Source organism: Rhipicephalus microplus, chromosome 4 (genome assembly GCF_043290135.1).
Source record: "Rhipicephalus microplus isolate Deutch F79 chromosome 4, USDA_Rmic, whole genome shotgun sequence".
Lineage (NCBI taxonomy): Eukaryota > Metazoa > Arthropoda > Arachnida > Ixodida > Ixodidae > Rhipicephalus > Rhipicephalus microplus.
Genome location: NC_134703.1, coordinates 59,606,091 through 59,627,914, shown reverse-complemented (window position 1 = coordinate 59,627,914; position 21,824 = coordinate 59,606,091). Strand labels below are relative to the sequence as shown.

The following is a 21,824-nucleotide window of genomic DNA, read 5'->3' as shown; positions in this document are numbered from 1 at the left end:
GTGCGCGGCCAATTATTACCAAACTGTTCTCCCGCTGTCTTCCATGTATCCATCCATCGCGCAGTGCCCTTTGTCATTGTTTGATGATGGCGGCCGCTGCTGCTGCTGCAGTGGCTTCTGCTGCTTGCCAATGTTGTTTCGTCTGTCTGCTCGAGAGTTTGTTTGTCCACGGGAGTTTCGGTGTAGCGCGCGGACCCCTCTTTTTCTCCCTTCCGGAGATAAACAGTTTAACCGAGTGTATATTGGCTCGACCGAGTGGGATGGATGCCCAGAAACCCGCCGTTGGTTTAACGCGCCCGAGGGCCAAACTTCTTCGACGTGCTTTTAACCTTTAACACGAAGGATAAGGCTGCAGTTAGAAACGAAGCACTCCGTGGCCGCGTTGGTGGTGGGCGATTGTATACTTTGCCGCACAGCACCGTGCAATGCAGGAAAGGCTGCGGAACTTGTTGCGGGGCTTTCATTGTTGCAGAAAAATGAAGGTTACCTTGCCTAAGACCTATATCGACCGACCTGCTCCTCTGTTTATTGCGTGGGGATTCCGCTCACTTGGCGGTATTATACTTCTACAGTGGGAGAGTGCCTGTATTGTTTTTGTTTTTTTCTGGCTTAGGCTGATGCTCCGCAAGCAGCTTTATCTGTACTGCACGGAATTGGACAGAGTGCAGGTAGCGTTGGCGGTCGGTTATTGAAGGTCACTTCGCTCTCCGTTCACTTGTTTAATAGTGTTTGGATGGCAGCGATATTGTGTAACATCTTTAGCGGAGTCGCGCAGACGGCTTATAAGGCTAGGCGTGACCGGTGTGTCCCCCGTTAAGTAAAGCAGACAGTATGTCGTTAAGGGCCCGCTTAGCGCGAACGCCTTCAAGGTCTTCACAATATTTGCTGGGACCCGCGGCTGTTGCCAAGAGCGCTTCTATACGACCATGCTGTTGCCCGGTGTTTCGTGCGTGCACTTTTCAATGTGTCAGTATCATGACAAAATTACAAATAAACACGTTGAAATTTTACGCCGTGAGTTATCGCGCCGTGCGTAAACCTCTTTGAAATCTCTCGCCAGACCGTACCCGCATCATAAGTTCAAGCGTTATCGGACAGTGCGAACGCGCCTTAATAATGGAGTAAAGCCGAAAATCTATTATTGGAGTGAGTATCCCGCGAACCAGTTATCTTCGTTTACGCCCACTAGGGTTGGTTCTAGAAGAAATAGCAAACATCACTTTTAATTAATTAACCGGGCTACTGCAGATAACATGTCTTTTTTTTTTTCCTTATGTGTACTCCCCGCAGGCAAAAATAGCGAGCGAGCAGGTGTTTACTTTTTGAACTATTGTTCGACAGGAAATCGTTCACGCGCTTTTTTCTGTGTATTCACGCGAAGTATGCGTTCCCCTTGCATCACTTTTACGAAGGCGTTTACACTCTTCGCTTTGTCTTCATCTCGTTCCGGAGCGCTCTGCAGGTTGCAAGACTAACCAACCTTATCTCAAGTTGGGGCACCGCGGTATTACAGTACAGGCAGTGCCGCCTTCTTTTGCAACAGCGTTTGCATCCAGGCGTGCCTTTCCAGCGAACTGAACGTGCAATAATGATAACCGCCGTCAATCACGAGTTCCTATATAAGGTTGGTGCGTGCGCAGTCCCAGGTGAGTGCGCCACTCTTCTTCGATAGCGCTGTTTGTTTATTTAGTTTTCCCTTGATCAGCGGCTTCAGTGAGTGCGTCGTTCTGCGCTCCTGGCTCGTTCAGGCTCGCCTTGTCAACGTTGACTCGCGCGGGACAGCTTTTGCAGACGTGGAGAAGTCTGAAGAGGCGCAGCAATTATGATAGCTAATCTCTCGTAGTCATATTTGCATTGAATTGTTGATGTGTTGAATGTGTGGAAACATTAAACAGCAAATCGCGCCGAGCTTTGATTAGATTGTCCTTGTGCGATACCTTCCTTTTTCTCTCTCCCACATCTCCTTCTCTCTCTCCCTTTTACACTTTAGAAGTTAGCCAGAGCTAGTCGTGATGCCGTAGAGTGGGAAAGGGCTTAGAAAAGGGTTCTTAGTAGTACATCAACAGGCCCAGATGGCATTCCAATTATGCTGATAAAGACATTAGGTCTGAAGTCTAAGCAGGCTTTGAGAGAGGCAGTGAGCGAAATAATAATCGATGGTGAAGTTCCCGATGGATGGAAACTTAGCTGGATGAGCATGATCTATAAAGGAAAGGGGGACAAAGATGACATATACAACTACCGTCCTATAACAGTGACATCAGTGGTCTACAGGCTGGCGATGTAGATTATAAAGGAAAGACTACAGGCATGGATAGAGGATGAGGGGGTGTTGGGGGAACTGCAGAATGGGTTTCGGAAACACAGGAGGTTGGAAGACAATCTGTTCTCACTGACGCAGTGCATCGAAATAGCAGAAAAGGAACACAGGCCCCTGTGGCTAGCATTTTTGGATATCAAGGGAGCGTACGATAGCGTGGTTCAAGAGGAATTGTGGGGAATACTGGACACACTAGGCGTGGAACATGTCACTAATCTTTTAAAGGGTATCTATAAAGGTAACAAGGTAGTTATACAGTGGGAAAAACAGGTATCCAAGCCTGCAGAGGTAAAACGGGGGCTTAGGCAGGGGTGTCCCCTGTCACCCTTATTATTCATGATGTACCTACAAAGACTAGAGGCCAAATTAGAGGGAAGTGGACTGGGCTTCAACCTCTCTTTAGTCAAACAAGGAAAACTCATTGATCAGGCACTACCAGCATTAATGTACGCAGATGATATAGTGCTAATGGCCAACAACAAGGAAGATTTGCAGAGATTGATGGACATCTGCGGTAATGAGGGATATAGGTTAGATTTTAGATTCAGTAAAGAAAAATCAGCAGTCATGATTTTCAATGACAACGAAGGTAGTGAGCTTAGAATACAGGAGGTCATGCTAGAGATAACAGATAAATACAAATATTTGGGCGTATGGATAAGCAATGGGACCGAGTACCTGAAGGAACACGAAATATATGTGATGACTAAAGGTAACAGGAATGCAGCAGTGATGAAAAATAGGGCACTGTGGAATTACAATAGGTATGATGTTGTTAGAGGAATATGGAAAGGGGTTATGGTTCCTGAGCTGATGTTCGGCAATGCGGTCTTGTGCATGAGATCAGAAGTTCAAGCAAGATTAGAAATTAAGCAACGTGGAATAGGTAAGCTTGCTTTAGGAGCTCACGGGAATACACCAAATCAGGGTGTACAAGGTGATATGGGATGGAAATCATTTGAGGGCAGGGAAGCTAGCAGCAAGATAAAATTTGAGAAGCGATTGAGAGAAATGGGGGAGGCGTGTTGGGCTAGGAAGGTTTCCAGCTACTTGTACGTGAAGAATGTCGATACAAAATGGAGGAAGTGAACCAGGAAATTGACTGGTAAATACTTGGAAAACAGCAGGTGGCCAAACCAAAAAGAACTATCGGTTAAAAAGAAAGTGAAGGAAACGGAGACTGACATGTGGAGAATGGACATGATTAAGAAGTCCGCACTAGAGATCTATCGAACTTTTAAGCAGGAAATTTCCAAGGAAAGGATCTATGATAATACTCGGGGTAGTTCTCTACTGTTTGAGGCCAGGACGGGAGTACTGCGAACCAAGACATATCGGGCCAAATACGAAGGGGTAGACACAGTATGCAGTGCGTGTGGAGAGGAAGAAGAAACTGCCGAACAGTTGATAATGTTCTGTAAAGGGCTTCACCCTGTAGTTCAGGTCGATGGCGCAGAGTTTTTCAAAGCACTGGGGTTTAGGGACAGTGAGGGCAAAATAGACTTTAAGCGGGTAGAATTAACTTTCTAGTTAATTAGGAGGCTTGAAGGAGGTTATCTGATTGGTGGCTAAAGTCAAGGCACGAGTGAAAATTAAACCCTTCACTGCAAAGTACGAATCCTCAAACTCACTTTTTAAAGAAACAAAAATAAATCTAGTTTTTGGTTCATTAATTATTACGGCTTGGTGGCGCTAGCCACCGCCCGATCTAAAGGGTACAGCCATATCCATCCATCCATCCATCCATCCGTCCGTCCGTCCGTCCGTCCGTCCGTCCAACCTCGTCTATGATACGCGTCAGTTTCCACGGCCTTCAGCGCGCGAAAGGCGTCGCTGTTTGCCTATGCTTTTATCTGGACCTTATCAACCGGTACAAAGTTTTTCCTTTCGTTTATATCGACGAAAGCGACAAACAGGGTGTTTATGGTTATCTGCTGGGTTAACTCTTTCGGTCCTTATCGAGGAACGGTGATTTGCGAGAATGAGAGAAAGACCACGAGGACGATCAATGTGTATTTTCGCCCGCGGATTTGATTGATTGATTGATTGATATGTGGGGTTTAACGTCCCAAAACCACTATATGATTATGAGAGACGCCGTAGTGGAGGGCTCCGGAAATTTAGACCACCTGGGGTTTTTTAACGTGCACTCAAACGCGGATTTGTCTCGAAAGCTTGTATGTGCGAGTGCAATCTGTGTGCACATGCACGACAAATGGTACTCGGCGGTATCTTCCCCGACACCAACCATGTCCATTTCCTTATCGACCAGGTGACCGCTTAGCGGCGTGTCTTTATTTTCTGTGTAGGTACGTGTTTTTCCGCCGGACCCACGCACTGAGCGTGTAACCGGTGCTTTTATCGCTTTATTGTCTATGAGTCTTTCTATACAGTTGCGCATTTATCAGTATACCATTGGTCGTCGTTTCTCAGACTGTTCAAAACACTGTACTTTCCATTCTAAGTTGAAAATTGGGAATCGACGTGCGACGAGCACTGGGTGCTCGTCGCATCGATGGGACCCGCTTTTCTGTTGCCAGGGAGCCACTATTGTTTTTTTACTTCTATGGATTAGCATGCCAAAGGCGTTTGTCGCGAGGTTTATTGACCCAACAGGGCTGTTGTTGCCTCGCCAGAGCACGACGACTTGATGGAGTACGTGCATAGAACGGCGCTGTCCTTATCCGAAATTTGTTTGAGCGCACGCTTTTTTCCCTCTCCATCTCGAGGTCGTTTGCTTATTTCAGTGCGCACCGCACCGACCCTACTGCACCCCTTCTTCTCATCGCGTGGTCGGTACCGCGCGCACCCTGCAAGGCTAGACGCAGTTCGGATGTTCTGATATATCGAGTCGCAAACTTCATTTCCTTTCTCTCTCTTGCCTCGACCGTTTTCCCCGAATGACCCGTCGTGTTATGCGAGATTGTCCAAGCCAAGGCCGCAAGCGCCTGCCTCGCTTCGCGCCACCGTGGAGCCAATTCCCTGCAGTGCGGCGAAGCGTACGGCTTGTGTCAGCCTATGGGGAAAACGAGACCCGCGTCTGCACGTTTCCCGCGGATCGGCGTCACGCGAAAGGGGACCTGTAGAGGAGCTCGTCTCCCGTTTCCCTTTTCTGTTAGGCTAACGCGCCCCGTGGCTTCTCTGCGCGCTGCACGGAGTTAGTGCGTTGAAAGTGTGGCGTAGATTGTTCGTACCTAGGGAGACGTACTGCGAGTTGGTCGATCTTTGCAGTGAGAAATCAAAGGTAGAATGGTTTTTTTTTTTTTTAGCGTGGGAGGGAAGGCAGTCGAGGTGAAGTTATTAAACCTGTGCGCATGGTCGATAGGAGCCCCGCGAATGACCTGACCGTGGCGTGCTGCATTCGTCGCGCGCGTTTGTGTGTGTGCGTGCGTGCGCGCGTGTGTGTGTGTGCGTGCGTGTGCGCGTGTGTGTGTGTGTGTGTGCGTGTGCGTGCGTGTGCGCGTGTGTGTGTGTGTGCGTGTGTGTGTGTGTGTGTGTGTGTGTCCGCGCAGTGGAGTTGGGTGTTCTATCAGCGCTATGGCGCAGATAGCGTTTACTTGCGAGATTTGCACGATGTGGCGCGTAGTTTAGAGGCGTAATTGCGCGGCGCGATGTGAACGCTAATCCGCACTTGGTGCTTACGGCGAGCGCTGTGCCCGAGGTGTCCTTTCCGGGGCCCTCTTTGCTGCGTAAGCACGCGTGGTTCGCTGAGCAGATTGCAAAAGGGTGTCGCATGCATAACGCATGTAATTTAATAGCATTATCTTGCACTAAAGCTCTAATTAAGTGAAAACGGTACAATATTTCTAGTTTTTGGGGAATAGTTGTGGCAGTTTAGGTGATGTTAATGACACCTGCTTGCCGGTTGCACATCATGATTTTGAAGCCTCTACGTATAAGCAGTAGTTCATAGGACTATTCAAGCATTGTAAAAAAAAAATTGGGTGGTTGCTATGTGTGTTTGTTGCTTTAAAGGGACCCTGCAACACTTTTTGAACATGATCAGAAAACGCTGCCCATCGGTAGTAGAGGCTCCCGAGAACACGCTAGCCAAATGTTATAGCGCAGCACGTGGCCTGGAATTCACAATAAATTGTCAAAGTCAGCTGAAAATTGCTTTCTCTTCCCTCTACAAATTACTGAAAATGCTCAAAAATCACACTTGCATTACCCGTCTATCAGCCATTGGCTGATTTTAACACGGCGCGCTCGGTTGTTACAGAAATCGCCGCCAGAGGCCGTCATTTGTCTACGCGTAGTTTTTGGTTCACTAAGTATTACGACTTGGTGGCGTTAGCCACCGCCTCATGGTACAGTCATATCAATGCATTCATTCATGCGTGCGCGATCGCACTGAAAAATCCGCGTTTTCGAAGAAAAAGAAGAAATAAGTGCTCAAGGTCACGAGGCGCGCGTGACGGTTTGAAGCAGGGAGGGTGACGGCCCTCGCACCCTCCCTGCTTAGCTCCCAGCGCTTTCGTCGGGACGAGAGAAGAGAGAATGCGATTGCAGCGTGGGACAAATCTTTCTAACTCCGCGCGTACTGGATAGATTCTTAAAACTTTTGCGGCGTTGAATTTGAATTTGTGAGTCAATACGCTTTCCCAGTAAATTAATTCCATGGTTACTCAAAAAAGTGTTTCAGGGCCCCTTTAACGACGACTAGTGTTTTGTGTGCTTTAAGGACGACGCTTTGTGTGCTGTCGTCCTTAAAGATGGTCTGCTTTCCCTCATATGTTGTCTGTGTAGAGACTGAGCTCGCTTCACGTTGTATTATTTTTAGACATCGTCACGCAGTTTTAATCTTGCTCAATAGTTGCAAGTGATGTAACTTCCGAGTTCTCTTGTCATCCACTTCAGTTAACATGGCTGCTCTACATACGTTCATGGCAGTCAGGCAAAATATATATAGTGCCCTATGTCCCAATTATTTGCGCTAGAACACATCTTGAAGTCGCAAATGTCAAAGCGTGGTTTTTAATAGTAAGCTTTTTTTTTCATGTTTTGCAGCAAGCCAGCTCTCACAAAAAATAAAGAGCACGTACAAGTTGAAGGCTTCCACCAGTCGCATCGTCTCGAGCTTCAAGACGTCCACCTTAAGCTGTCAGCTGGCTGTGAGTTACTTTGGCCATCGTGACGGAGTCTGGGAGGTCAGCACATCACGCTCGGGCCTATTGGTCATTGCAACAGCATCGGCAGGTCAGTATCTCGAAGGAATTCTGTTCTGCCCGGCATTACGATGACACTACTAGTGGCTTACATGCCCTGCGTGATTCTTATTGCACTTAACTCCTTTAAAAAACACCTTGTGCCACACACATCAGTGCGTATTTTCTCTTTTCATTTTATTACTCATCCAAATTTTGTTTTGAGTATCATTTTCAGCATGTCATTGCTGAATCTATTGAAATGGGGTTTGTGCCTTGATATTTAGTCTTCAGGCTATTTATTATATTTAGCCTCCGGTTATTTTGTGGCCAGTTCAGAATGAATAATGGTAGCAGTGATGGAAGTGCTGCTTCAATTGCTCCAAACTGCTCCAAAAAAGAAATCCTGCTCCACAGTGCAATATTTGCTAGTAACGGCTCCGAACGTGCTCCAAAATGGTGTTGACAAACTAAAAAGAATGAAGTCGAACCATGGGACCATCCCGGGAGCATAAACAAAACCAAAAGCAATTGCATACACTATCATCCTAGTATGCTACTCAGTGGCGTAAATCCAGAAAAATCTCAAGGGGTGAATCATATCAGGCCATGGTGTCCAATTGGTATTTTTAATATGGGTCGAATTTCTATTATATAGAAATTAAATCATGCCTTAAAATAAAATTTAAAAAATTGAGCATGGGGTCCGAGCTCGAGCAATTGCATGGTTGTGTTCAATCTCTTTTTTTTCATATTTTTCACATTTTTTCCATTTCCATAGTTCACACAGCTGAGAGGCATTTAACACAGGTATGCAGTAAAAGATAAAAAACCTTTTAAAAAGTTAATTGCGCTATACTTAACTGTTAACTCATTTATATCACATGATAAAGCTAAATCTCAAGTGGCACACTTGCAAATGGTGTCCTCTACAGCCTGAACACCAGGAAATCTAAACTCTCTTGACCCCCCGCCCATGATTTACACCTACTATACTGCTTGTATACTAGCTGCATACTAGCATACGGCAAGTTTAATAATAAATATAAATATTTATTAGATGCTTAAGTGATGTTTTAGACTTCAGGACTCGTTAGGAACACGCATCATCTCCCAAAACACCAATAGCAACTCTAAGCTATAGCATTTTTTTTCTGCTCCGATGACACTTGAGCATGCTCTAAAGCACCATTTTTTCTGCTCCAGAATCTGCTCTAAAAAGCAAAATGTCGCTTCCATCAGTGTGACAGTAGCATGTCCAATTTGTGTGGCAGGTCATATGTGAAATAATTGAAAGTGAAGAGTGTAATTGTGTCCTACTATTTATTCAGAATACTGCCATGATCTTTAGCATGAAATCATATACCCTAGTAGCAAAATTACAAGCCATAGAGATGCATGAAAGAAGCAGCTGAGGTGCCCCTCCTGGTTCTTGCTTATGCCTACGTGAAAAAAAAGAAAAAAGAGGCATAGCAGGAAAGCTTGCGTCACTTCTCACTATTAAAGAGGGATATAAGGAACAAGTTAACTTATTAATACATCTATTCATGCATTCTCTTTCCTTGTCACTCTCTGTTCCCTTACAGACCATACTGCTCGGCTTTGGGACATTCAGACGGGTCAATGCATTGTGCAGTATGCGGGACACGAGGGTTCGGTGAACTCTGTGCGCTTCCATCCGACACAAGATCTTCTTGTGACAGCCTCGGGGGACCAGAGCGCCCACATCTGGAGGGCTGCCACATCTGCAGCGGCGGCATTAGATTTGGTGGTGGGCTGACTAGCTCTCATCTTCTTTGTTCGTTATTGCGATAGAAATTATATGGACACTCTTGGCTGATTTTGGCTGTCGCCGTCATGCCCCGGATATGTACAGCCGTCAGCACCTTTAGCACGAACACTTCGATGCATGGCCAGGGCTAGTTTGATTGATGCCAGCCGCGAAGTGTTGGGCGCTTTTGCTGAGATAATACCTCGGTAGGCTTGGATAATATGTCAGCATGTATGGTTAGCATCTTTGCAGCAGAACCCAAACGTATGTGATGTCAGCGTCAGTCAAACTGCCGCAGGACATGCGGTGGAGCGTTTGTGTTAAAGGTGTGGACAGCTGTACATGTATGTATATATACAAAATAAGAACCAAAAAACTTGTACATGTATGTATATATAAAAAATAGGAACCAAAAAAGTTTGAAGGGAAAAAAATTCAAGGTCACCCGGCTAGGGAATTGAACCAGAAGTCTCTCGCGTTGTAGCGTGCTGCATTAAGCACTCAGCCATATGCCATGCGTGCACAGGCATAATAACGGCAACCTATTTCTAGATACCATTTGCCTCTGATGGTATGCAGATCTCAAAGGAGCTTTAGTGTGTTTTCTACCACGCAGCGCTTTTATATTTTCTTTCCATTTGAAAACTGTCCTTTAGACGTGCATAAAAAAGAGGCCCCTTTCTGTATCCACTCGTGATGTGGAACTAAAGAAAGAAAAGAACACTGTGCGCATCTTGCGTCAAATGCCACCATGCTGCAAGAAGACTCATAGGGGTCCTTCTACACGCCGCACTTAAAAAAAAAAAAAAAAAATTCTGTCTGTCACATGAAACGATTCAGCTACCCGGTCGATGTATGAGTTGTTGCTGAATGCCTGGCCATCTTAAACTGGTGGCTGCGTTCATACTTCTGAACATAGTCGATCAAAAATCAAATATTTTGCATATTTGAGGCACAAGAACAACAAGTAAGTATTAGGTGGCGTGTTCCTTTACTGGAAGAAACATAGATAGAGAATTCTAAAGACTCTAGTGTTTCTTAGGCTGGGCTGAAAATGCGATGCTATGCACGAAAGAAGGCTGGCAGAAGACCATCATCTTTTGACACGAAATTTGCAGCGAAGCACGCAGATACGTGGCCAATTGTTTTAAATGCATTAACTAAGTGTAATGGTAATAATGACGCTGTCAATGTTATTTCATTGTTATCTTAGTGGGAAAGCAGTCATTAAACTTCTTAGCAATCTTGAGTAGCTCTTATCTGTCTGAACAGAAATGTACTTATTTATCTGTTTGTGTACTTATTAAGTTATGTACTGTAGTGTAAAAAACCATGCGGATACAATGAATATGATTTTTTGCTGTATCATACAGCAACACGGATTCTTGTACAATTCATATGTGGGGACTCAGAAATCCTGTCGAAATCAAATGAAGGCTAACACTGAACACAAGAAATGGTTTAAACAATGCATGAACAATCAAAGTGCACTGTAGCTGAAAATACTGCTAGAAGTCAGATGCATGCAATGCAAACATTGATTATTATAAATCTTACATGCATCTCATACACATCCTACTACTAGCATATAAAATGGCACAAAGCAGAGCATGTTGTGTAACACAAGTATTTGAAATATGAAAAATATGGAGAGAATGCAGTGAGCAGTAAATTAAACTCACAAAAAATAAGACAACCTTTTTTCTCCCTCATTTCTTTCTTTTGTTTTTCTATAAGGTGTATCTCAATCATAACATAGACATATATACTTCAAGAAGTTATCGTTTTATTCCTCAATACACATAGGTCATATTGCAGTGTGAAGTATGCCATTTCTCAATTGTGTGTGCTTTATATGTAGTTGCTCTGCTCTTCTATATCAGCTAGGCTAGTTGAAGACTTGTCTGCAGCTGCCTCTGTTCAGCAGATAAGGGTTTGAGTAGGTTAAGTTGATGATTCACTTTTATCTCATCACCACTTTTATCTCTTCACAGAAAGGACATTCATCAGAAGACGAGGTTGACCTTTCGGAGAAAGAAGATGGTGAGCATAACTTTCTGAAAATAACGTTGCTGTCAAGGAAGCAGTGTTCATTGATCCTCTGAACTGCAGACCTCAAACTCATTTCAGCTAGCGGGCCATTGTCAAGAAACTTTTTCTACCGATGGGCCAGGATGATTAGCTAGGTCAAAGTTGAAGGAGGGTAGAGAGGGCAATTGAGTGCAGTTGTCATTTAAACAAGCTCTTTTACATACCCTTAGATGGGTCAGTTTTGATGTGGATTCACTGTTAGGTTTCAATAAACATAGTGATATTTACTACAAGATGACAGAAATTTGTACACTCTTTTTTGAATATGGAGTTCTTGTTCTAAGGTTCTTGTTCAAACTTAAGGTGGCCGATGGGATGCCCTACAAAAAAGATGCTTCATACTAATCACGTGCGTGGAACTCATGAGCATGCCTATAATTTTTCAAAATAGGACGAAGACAGTCATTTGAGGACCAGACATTCGAGCCACTTGTTTGAGAACCTTGGTCTAGACAATCATTGGTTCATGTCTTTCTGTTCAGATATTGACTCTGCAAGCAACGTTCTTGTGATGAAAAGCCCCCTGACCGAGCTCACGGGCCATAGCAGTGTTGTGATAGCATCCGACTGGCTGTCGGGTGGGGACCAGGTGATCACTGCATCCTGGGACCGCACAGCCAACGTCTACGACGTTGAGAAGGGAGAGCTTGTCATTCAGCTCGTTGGTGAGTTTAGTGTAACCTACAAGCTTTTCACTGTTTCATGAAAGGAGACAGGCAAATTAACTTATTTTCAGAAGCCCATTAAGACAAAGCAATGAAGCCTGCTCCCAGCTACACAATTTATGCTTTGGTGATTTATAAGAGTGGACACTAAGAATTCTAGGAGGGCAAAATTAAGCTGGAGCTTTCCCTGCAAGACATCCCTCGTACACTGCGTAGCTGTGTGTTCTACTAGAGATATTTTTTAGATAAGCTGTGTTTGCTGTCTCAACTTGCATGAAATTTTAATGAGCAAGTAATAGTGCTTGCAGCTTGTTATGACCTTGGTAATCACTCTGCTAGACTTATATGGCGATGGCTATTTCATTATTGTATTGGTTGTTAATAAGTAGTTAAATGTTATTTAAACCTTTCCAGGCTTGCATAAACCTTGAACGTAGTGCTTGACACCCTTTGGCTAAAGGTACTCTTGAACCGTTAACAGCCGTCAGTCATCATCAACCTTCTATCATTGTACCTCTCTTGACATAGCAGGCGTACTCTTATAAGGGGCCGCCCCGCCGCGGTGGTCTAGTGGCTAAGGTACTCGGCTGCTGACCCGCAGGGCGCGGGTTCGAATCCCGGCTGCGGCGGCTGCATTTCCGATGGAGGCGGAAATGTTGTAGGCCCGTGTGCTCAGATTTGGGTGCACGTTAAAGAACCCCAGGTGGTCTAAATTTCCGGAGCCCTCCACTACGGCGTCTCTCATAATCATATAGTGGTTTTGAGACGTTAAACCCCACATATCAATCAATTATAAGGGGCCCCGCAGCCACGACGTCTCTGCAGAGGTCGAGCTACCGATCACCTCGGAATAAGGGGTGAAAAATATGTACATCTTTTAAATATGTAAAAAGTGATTGAAGTTTAAAAAGCGGATGCCTACCGGTGAGCGTGACAGGATGTAGGAAAACGGGGTTACATAACATGCAGGCATGTCAGTATACAATACAAATGTGAAGATTTCCTGTGGCTGCAATTACTATCTGTTGATCACTCAATACGTTTGTGACCTCCTCTCTGTTCTTCTTTATTGGCTGTGCTAGCAGTATTGCCGATCGCCGGTTCTTCTGCAGGCCATGACCAAGAACTGACCCATACCAGCGCGCATCCGACGCAACGTCTGGTGGTGACGTCCTCAAAGGACACGACATTTCGGCTGTGGGACTTCCGAGAACCCATACACTCGGTCAGCGTGTTTCAGGGACACACAGAGTGAGCAACACCCTCCCTCTCTCTCTCTATAGCACTCCTCTTCACCCTCATTTCACAGTATCAGCTGTTAGATCGCTACAACAGCTGATTTTGGTGATGCAGTTCTCCGCCATCGCCGCAAGTGTTGGTGATGCCGATGTTCGTAGCTGCTATCGCACACAATGAAAAAAAGATTGTCCAGGATTGAGCAGGATTCGAACCCAGGCCCGCCGGATCGCACTTCAGTATTGTACCACAAAGCCAAATCACTGCTTGAAACTCCTTTGCAATAATACTCAAAATAGGCATAATGTCGGACAAGGAGTCACGTTAACAGATGCAATAGAGGAGTAAAATAACAACCAGGTGTCACACAGTGTGAAGTACATAATGAGGGGGTGGTTTAAAGTTTCGCATTCATTACTAACAGCTCAGCCATTATTCTTTGTCTTCTACCACAGCATCAAACAAAAGCACATAGCTTCTCTGCAGAATGATTGATGGCATAGTGGGTACCTCCCTACTTCAGAAAATTATGATTTTCGGTTTTGTGGTTACCTTCCAACTGCAGTCAAAATAGTTGCCCCAAAAGATATTGCGATGTGCTCTAGAAAGTCCGCTCCTCCACCCTTTGCCGTGACTTTGCTGCATGTTCTGCACAGGCCTGGCATTTCGGTGTTTTTTTGTTTGTTTGTTTGCCTTACGACACATTCTCGCAGTTGCTTGATGCTCAGTCGCACTAGCTTTTTGTGATGCTGCGAAAGCAGCCGATTGTGTCGACCAGCCATTATAGAGAACTAGAGGGCTTGTTTGCTATCAATGTATCTCCAGTCGCCCTCTACAAAATGCCAAGGGAATGTAAAATTGTGTGGATGTGAGAACTATGCACAATTATCAAGCTATTGAATTGCAAAAGAAAAGTTTCACTTCTGGGAACTTTACAACATGCGTGCTTACTTGCCAGAAAGGAAGAAAAAGATAGAAACATTAAATGGGCTTGAAATTGGAGTTGGCCCTCACTTATTGGTTCTTTCACAAACTTCAATTTATTCAAGTTTCAAAATCTTAGTTCGATCACCGTACTTTCGGTGCCTTATTGCCTTGTGTTAAGGAAGCACTGACTATATATTCGGTAAATTCGAAGGTTTTAAAAACTTGAATATTTTGCAGGCGTTTTTCATTGTTAGCAAGAACGAGGTAGAGATAGAGTTATCCAACCCTCATGAAAACTTATCAGTATTGATATCACACAGTAAGTTATGCAGAGTTCAGATTCACTCATTTAACATTTTGTGATGTTTTGGAAGGCCGAGATTGTGGCTTTCATTAGTTGCATTTGAAATCTCAAATATTGCATACTAAATTCATTATGCAATTTTGACGATATGTCCCTGAAGTCTTTCTTTTTTCTCTCTCTCTCTTTCTCCCACAGGGCTGTCACCTCTGCTGCATTTGCATCAGGAGACAAAGTTGTGTCGGGAAGCGATGACCGCACAGTTAAAATATGGGACTTGAAGAACATGCGGTCACCTCTGACTACAATCAGGCTGGACTCGCCTGTTAACAGGTAATCATACTGGCAGGAGTGGCAACTATGAACTGTTTTCCATTCTTGAATAAAGCACAAGTGCGTCCATCTCTCCGCTGTTGCACACCTAATCATTACTGCTGTGGCTTACGCAGATTTACCAAAAGGACTAAAGCCAATGCAGTTGCCTGTTATGTTAGGTGTTCAATTGATTATTCGTTGCACTTGCAATGTTCAGAAAACCTACTATTGTGTAGTGGCTTGAGAAGGGACTTTGTAGAGTCTCTCCTACTAAACGGACGTTAAAGGCAAACATTAGGTCGATGTTGATTGCTGAAATAGCGGTCTAAAGACCTACTTTTTCTTCTGCAGGTGCTACTTATGTGCCAAAAAAATGCTTATATTGAAATGAAATCATGTTTTACTGGTCCGCATTGTGTTAGCGCACTTCAAATTTCCGCCTGAAAGTGGCTGTCTTACGTCACTGTTGCCTGCATAAGGTTGACCGGCTTTACCGCCAACACTAGTAGCAGCAACAGCGGCTATTCTGTAATTTTTAGCCATGGCCTCAGAGATAGTAGGTGTGCTTGGTTCAGTTCGGCCTTGCGAGATGGCGGGACATATCCATTTTAACCAGGCGAAAATTTAACTGTTGAACCACTCGCGCCATTCCCCATAGCAAGTCCCCAAAAAAGAAAGCAAGAAGAATTGCTTCCTTTCTGGACATGTTTTGCCCTGCATCTTAACGTGAAAGCATTACTTCGTCAAGTTTCTGAAAGCATCCGCAAAAGCTGTGCACAAAAAATGCGGGACCTTTCACACTGGCACCATATAAAAGGTTGTCATCACTTGTTTTGCACCATAGAATTTAGCTAGCCCCACCGCAGCGGTCTAGTGGCTAAGGTACTCGGCTACTGACCCGTAGGTTGCGGGATCGAATCTCGGCTGCGGCGGCTGTATTTCTGGTGGTGGCGGAAATGTTGTAGGCCCATGTGCTCAGATTTGGGTGCTCGTGAAAGAAGCCCACATGGTCAAAATTTCCGGAGCCCTCCACTACGGTGTCTCTCATAATCATGTGGTGGTTTCAGGACATTAAACCCCACATATCAATCAAATCAATTGTAATTTCGTTATTAGTGCAGCTCTGGTTTATTACTATTTTTGGACCTGTGCATTGTTCTGTCCGAGTCCTCTCAGGAAAGCAATCTGGCTGAGCTTCTTGCATGGAGGTCTTGACAACTTTTCAACTTTTTGTTGCTTTTTTTTTTCATTCTAGGCTTGCCATCTCCACCCAGAATGTCATAGCCATTCCGCATGACAACAGACAGGTCAGGCTGTACGACATGTCTGGTGTTCGTCTCGCAAGGCTACCCCGCAACAGCAGACAGGTGTGCTTTTCCAGAATTTTGGTGACATTTTCATCACATCTCATGTTAAAGCCGTATTGTCATCTATGTACTTATTTATAACTAGCATTTTCATTTTAGGTTGATTTTATCTTCTCTATTTCTAAAAGCATAAGCTGTTATCAGCCTGCTGCTACAGCTGATTACGGTGGTGATGTTGTTCGTTGTCAACACCACAGTCATGACAACCTAATCCGCCTGGTCAACGCCTTTGTGCTCTGCCACTTTTCATATGTCGTGGCCATGCATAATTGGTAGCGTGCCGAGCGTGACAAGATCAACGTCTTGCTCAGAAAGGTAACCAAGCGGGCCCTCGGTATCCCGATCAGGACACGCACCGAGCGCCTGCTCCAGCTCGGAGTACACAATACGTTGAAGGAGATTGCCAAAGCGCAGGAGCAGGCCCAGCTCGCGCTCCTTTCGAGCTCCCAGACCGGCAGACATATACTCGGAGAGCTCGGCCACTCTCCAGCTGAAGTGGACGAGAAGATGAGACTGGTGCCTCGTGAGATTCGCGACCTCATCACCGTGGCACGGATACCGAAGAATGTCCATCCTGAGCACAATCGGGGTAGGCGATGGGCTAGAGCTCCCACTCTTTTCAAGCAGATTCATAGTGAGGAGCACGGCGTCAGCTTTGTCGACGCGGCAGCGTACCGTGGGAGCCGCACCTTCTCCGCAGTCGTCGTCGACTCCAAACAGCAAATCACCAACTGCGCATCGGTTCACACTGACGATCGGACAATTGCCGAGCAAGTAGCCATCGCCCTTGCCATCCTGGAAGATGAAAGGGAGGTCATCTATAGTGACTCTAGGTCAGCTATTCGCACTTTCGAGCGCGGTGTAATCTCCAAGAAAGCCGTGCGCGTGCTCCAGAGGGGTGGCCGCGATGGTATCAAGCACCACGTACTGATCTGGTTTCCTGCACATGTTGGACAGGTCCAAGGTGCTCCCCCCAACCTCAACGAGTCTGCCCACGAGGCTGCGCGCGCACTAACCGACCGCGCCTGTTACGGACAACGATTCAGGGCCAACGGGGTTGCGGAAAACAGGACTCGTACAACGAAATAACAAAACATTTTTACCTCGTGCGAAGACTATATTCATTCCCTCATCCAAAACTTTATAGGCCACAGGCCCTTACGCTCGGGCTACTGCAGACTGACACGTACCCTAACCTGAGATCCCTTCACGCTATTTATCCTGACGTGTTCTCCAATGACGCTTGCCCCGCATGTGGGGATGTATCCACGCTGGCGCACATGCTCTGGGAGTGCAAAGCAATGTACACTAACCCTAACAGTATATCGGTCAGGTGGGAGGCGGCCCTACGCAGCTCCCTCCTGGCCGACCAACTTTGGGCCGTCCAGCAGGCCCGCGGAGCGACTGATAGGCTTGGCCTAACGGTCCCGACGTGGGAGTCGCCCGCTGCGCGATGACGCGCGCCTTGCAGGACCACAATAAAGTTTCGCAACCAACCAACCAACCACCACAGTCTAATGTAGCCATAGCATATAATGAGAAAAAACACTCAGGTTCAAGCCGTAATTGAACCTAGGCATTCCATATGAGAATCAACTATTCTACCACAGAGCCATGCCACAGCTTGAAGCTGCTTCAAAAAAAAAAAAAAACAAAGATATGTTGTAGCGACGTGATGTTAGGCGAGGAGCCATGTGTGCTCTTATGAAAAGATTGCATGGCAAATGAATAAAATTGGATCAGCTGTCACGCCATCTGAATTGCATTACAGGTGTGTAGCTTAAAGCTGCCCTGCCATTACTAAGGACTCAGCCATAATTAATGAGCATATCAGCTGCATTATCAAGAAATGAAATGGGCCAAAGTGCTCTGGTGGGCTTGTTGGTTGGGGCTCATAAAGCTTGAACAGCGCGACTGGACGCAGACAGAGAAGAAATGCATGCACACACACTGCACTTTGTATGTGCGTTTCTTCTCTCTCCATGTCCACTTGCACGGTTCAAACATTGTGAGCATCGTGAAAGTGTGCAGCTACATAGGTGCACATATTGTCTTACACTTGCTTAGTAAAACTGCAGCTGCCACGTCATATGAATTGTGCAATGAGTGCGAGGTGTAAAGCTGCCCAACCACTTTGCAGGCTTAAAGCTACGTAACCATAAATTACCGTGCCACAATTTATCACCATGTGTAGCAGGAGCAGCAGCATCAACAGCAGCCCTCTTTGTCACGAGGAACTATGTAGTTACTTACGCCTTTTGGAGTATTGTTTCTATGCACCAGGTGTCATGAAGTGTGTAACATGTTCCAGAGTGGCCGGATGCTACTGAGATAACAAGCAAATAATCATCTAAAAAAAACCATAAAAAGTGGCACAACTTCCGGAAAGAAGCCCAAATGTAGCAAAACTTCAATTTTTTTCCATTATTGAAAATACTTTTGTTACTGAAAAAAAAACAGAAATACGAAAGGTAGTTGAAAAAATTATTTATTTTATAAATTTGTAAACAAATTCTCTAGGGCAGCCGCCATCTGGATGAATGCACATTTGCCATTGTGCGATTAACAGTCTTTTTTTTTACATTTCCCCAACATGTGTTTCACCGCAGCACAGAACAACTGAAAGTCATTGACAATCATGTAGTTGGCGAACGTGATGATCACTAAGATAACCATATTTGCAGCAAAAATGATATTATTAGCCCAGAAAATGCAACATGTGACTCTGCAAAAACAAAAGAAAAAGAAAGAAAAGGAGCCCAAATCTTCTTATTGTAAGCCAATCTGGCAACTCTGATATGTTGACATGAGCTGCACAATTATTAGAAGCATCCGTGCTGCAACTTGATATAGCGAATCAATTGCATGCTCTATGCACGCCTGGAGTTCCTTCATTTTCTAGGTCTAATAGTCCCAAGATTAAGTCCTTCTCAGACAGTCCTAAAAAAGAAATGCATGCATCTTTATTGCCCTCATATAAGCACAGCCACACATGAAGTAGTTCTGAAGGCCTGTCAATACACCTGTTAGTCTTATCATCGCCTATACTGGGACGGTGATGTGCACATGTACATAGGAAACAGTGGCTTCTTTCCATTCCCAGGATCCTTCATCATGCAACATTCATGCATTGTAGTAAAGCTGACTCTTGGGACCTGCAAAGAACGCTTGCTTGAGACAGCATGATGTTCAAAGATCTGCTTGCGAGGTGCTACAGTGGTTCTGATGTCAGATGTCGAATTCAGGGACCAACTTTTGTATTCAAGAAATACCTCTTACTAGAGTTTTTCAACAGTCGTACCACCTAAGTACCAGTCTTTTATACAAGATTTGCTCATATAGCAGATATTCCAGAACTTGCGAACGATTCGTATCGCCCAGTGAACAATAAATATTCCTTGACTGATTTGAAAAAATTTCGTTGCAGTCAGCCTGGCGTGCCCTTGGTTCACATTTTTGTATTCTCTGTCCATCTCTCTCGCTGATGGCGCATGCGTGCTGTTTTCAGGGCCACCGCCGCATGGTGTGCGCCGCCGCCTGGCTCGACACTGACCAGGCCAATGTCAAGGCGAATCTCTTCACGTGCGGCTTTGATCGCAACACTCTGGGCTGGAACGTTGGTGTACCTTCTAAGGAGGAGTGCAAGGCCAGCCTTCTGAAGGCCAACTGAGCGCGTCACGGGGAACTCGTTGAAGGCTCTCCAAATATCTTTTATTTTCTCGCTTCGTTTTCCGGCACGTGGGCCAGCATGGAATAATGTTAGAATGTGCAACGAAGTGTGACGAAAACGGGGCCACCGATCGGGAGTAGTAGCAGTAAACATATCAGGTGCAGGATGTCTGCATAGCAGGCGGCAGGAACAATGTTAATTTAGTCTGCGTGATCGGCAACGCGCTTCATGTTAGTCGAACGTAACATTAAGAGGAATGCTGTTTTTTCTTTTCTAGTTCTTTCCTCATGCAAAAATACTTAACGATGTGCCGTAGTAAACCACTGCAGAGCTACGATATATTCAGGGCGTTTTGTGAAGGTCCTCTGATTTGACTATAAAGATGCTTTGTTGTTGGCGTGAACTTAGTTGAGTCCAGTTGCGAAACGGGAATAGCCCAATCGTAAAACAAAAAATAGAATGGCAAGCAAAGTTCATGCACAAAAGACTTGTGACGTACTGTTGTGCCCCTCCGATGACGAGTCTGTGATTTGGACTTCAAAGTGTCACGAGCTTAGACGCAGTTGGCCGGAAGCCAAGTGCAGGAAATGTTTAGGACAGTCAGTGTTTTCCATCCTTTTTTTTCTTCAGTAGTTAAACAAACAGCGTATACGAGGAAAAAAAAAAGTGAGCTGTTGCAATAATACTAATACTTATCCACTCATTTCAGTAGTGATAGCAGTTTCAGGTGTTATGACAACGGCGCACCCATTTTTGTGCACAGATTACCAAAGGAGAGTTTATCGAGTTATTTGTGGTCACCTTTGATTTTGTAGGCATCTGTTTCGTCTGTACAGTTGATTTTATAGTTGTGTCTTGTTTGGTTTATAAAAAGTTCACGCCGAGGTTGTGTGGATATTGACTGTAAGACGTTATTTGTCAGCTGGCTGCCTCTATAGCGGTACACTGGTCTGATAGTTACTAGCATTACAAGCCATGACAGAGTGCAATCATTTCCACTCTTACATGATGCATTTCAGTACATAATAATAGTTCCCCGACAGTGTAAGTGTTTGTTTCAAACAACAGAGACAATAATTTCTTGTGAACTACAAAGCATGCATTTCCTCATGCAACGGGCAATTGTGTATTCGCATTTTCAAAACCTCTGTCTGCAACTTTGCAGGCTGGATGTTTCTTCTTGTTACACCATCAGCGAGTCGTTATATTGTTCCCTTGCCTTCAGTTGATATGTATTGCGAATGTGTGTTCACTTGAAAATGTACTGTCTGGATGTAAAGTAAAAAGTTGGGCGGGTTGGTTTTCATTCATTATAAACTGAGGGGCGAGTCTTGTATGCTCTATTTTAGTGCCCCTCAGTTTATATTGAACTGTCTGGATGTAACGCCACCAACACGTCGGGACACGTAAATGTAGTTTAGGCCACGGCTAGACTAGAAAGGCACACTAATTCTACTTTATGGCCTTGGCAATCGAGTTCAACTCAATTGTTGCATTTCTCCGCGGTTGCAGCCACTGTTAAACCCTACAGGTATGGCGACCCTTTCGTAGTTGAAAGCAGATGCTCAATAGATTTTAAAAATGTCGACAGACTCCACTCAGCTACAAGAACGCTTATGCTCTTGCTGCATAGAGTCTGTCGATATTTTGAAGATCTATTGTGCATCTGCTTTTGCGTAGACCATAGTCGTGAAGCAGCTAACAATAAAAACATGACAGCGACAACATGGTGGTGTGGCGGAAGATGAAAATGGACTCGTAAAAATCGTGAGAAGAAATACTCGCTCTTCTTTCCAGTCCAGTCGTGGTTAAGCTTAATAAGTTTGTATGAACTATCAAGAAGACATAATGGTTTTGATGGTCATGACAGCAGTTTTGCGGCTATTACACCCTTGTTTTTATACTAGGCTGCTCGTTGTCAAAAAATGTCAACTGTTAATTTCCATAAAATACCTTCGAGTAGCCCTGGTGTGGTGTGGTTACCCATTGGATCTCAAGTTCCTTTAGCCGGCGT

General features: G+C 44.9%; 1 protein-coding gene across 3 annotated transcripts in view; it reads left to right on the top strand.

The window, feature by feature from the left end:
* Wdr37 (WD repeat domain 37) overlaps window positions 1–20,313 on the top strand; it is a 161,304-nt gene extending 140,991 nt beyond the window's left edge. For all 3 annotated transcript variants that reach the window (XM_075892833.1, XM_037422997.2, XM_075892832.1), the window contains 8 exons: window positions 7,331–7,519; window positions 9,054–9,238; window positions 11,233–11,281; window positions 11,812–11,994; window positions 13,107–13,245; window positions 14,657–14,791; window positions 16,029–16,140; window positions 19,649–20,313. In XM_075892833.1, coding sequence (XP_075748948.1) covers window positions 7,331–7,519; window positions 9,054–9,238; window positions 11,233–11,281; window positions 11,812–11,994; window positions 13,107–13,245; window positions 14,657–14,791; window positions 16,029–16,140; window positions 19,649–19,810 — 1,154 coding nt within the window. In that variant the 3' untranslated portion in view covers window positions 19,811–20,313. The remainder of the gene's footprint in view (window positions 1–7,330; window positions 7,520–9,053; window positions 9,239–11,232; window positions 11,282–11,811; window positions 11,995–13,106; window positions 13,246–14,656; window positions 14,792–16,028; window positions 16,141–19,648) is intronic.
* Window positions 20,314–21,824: the final 1,511 nt, after the last annotated feature.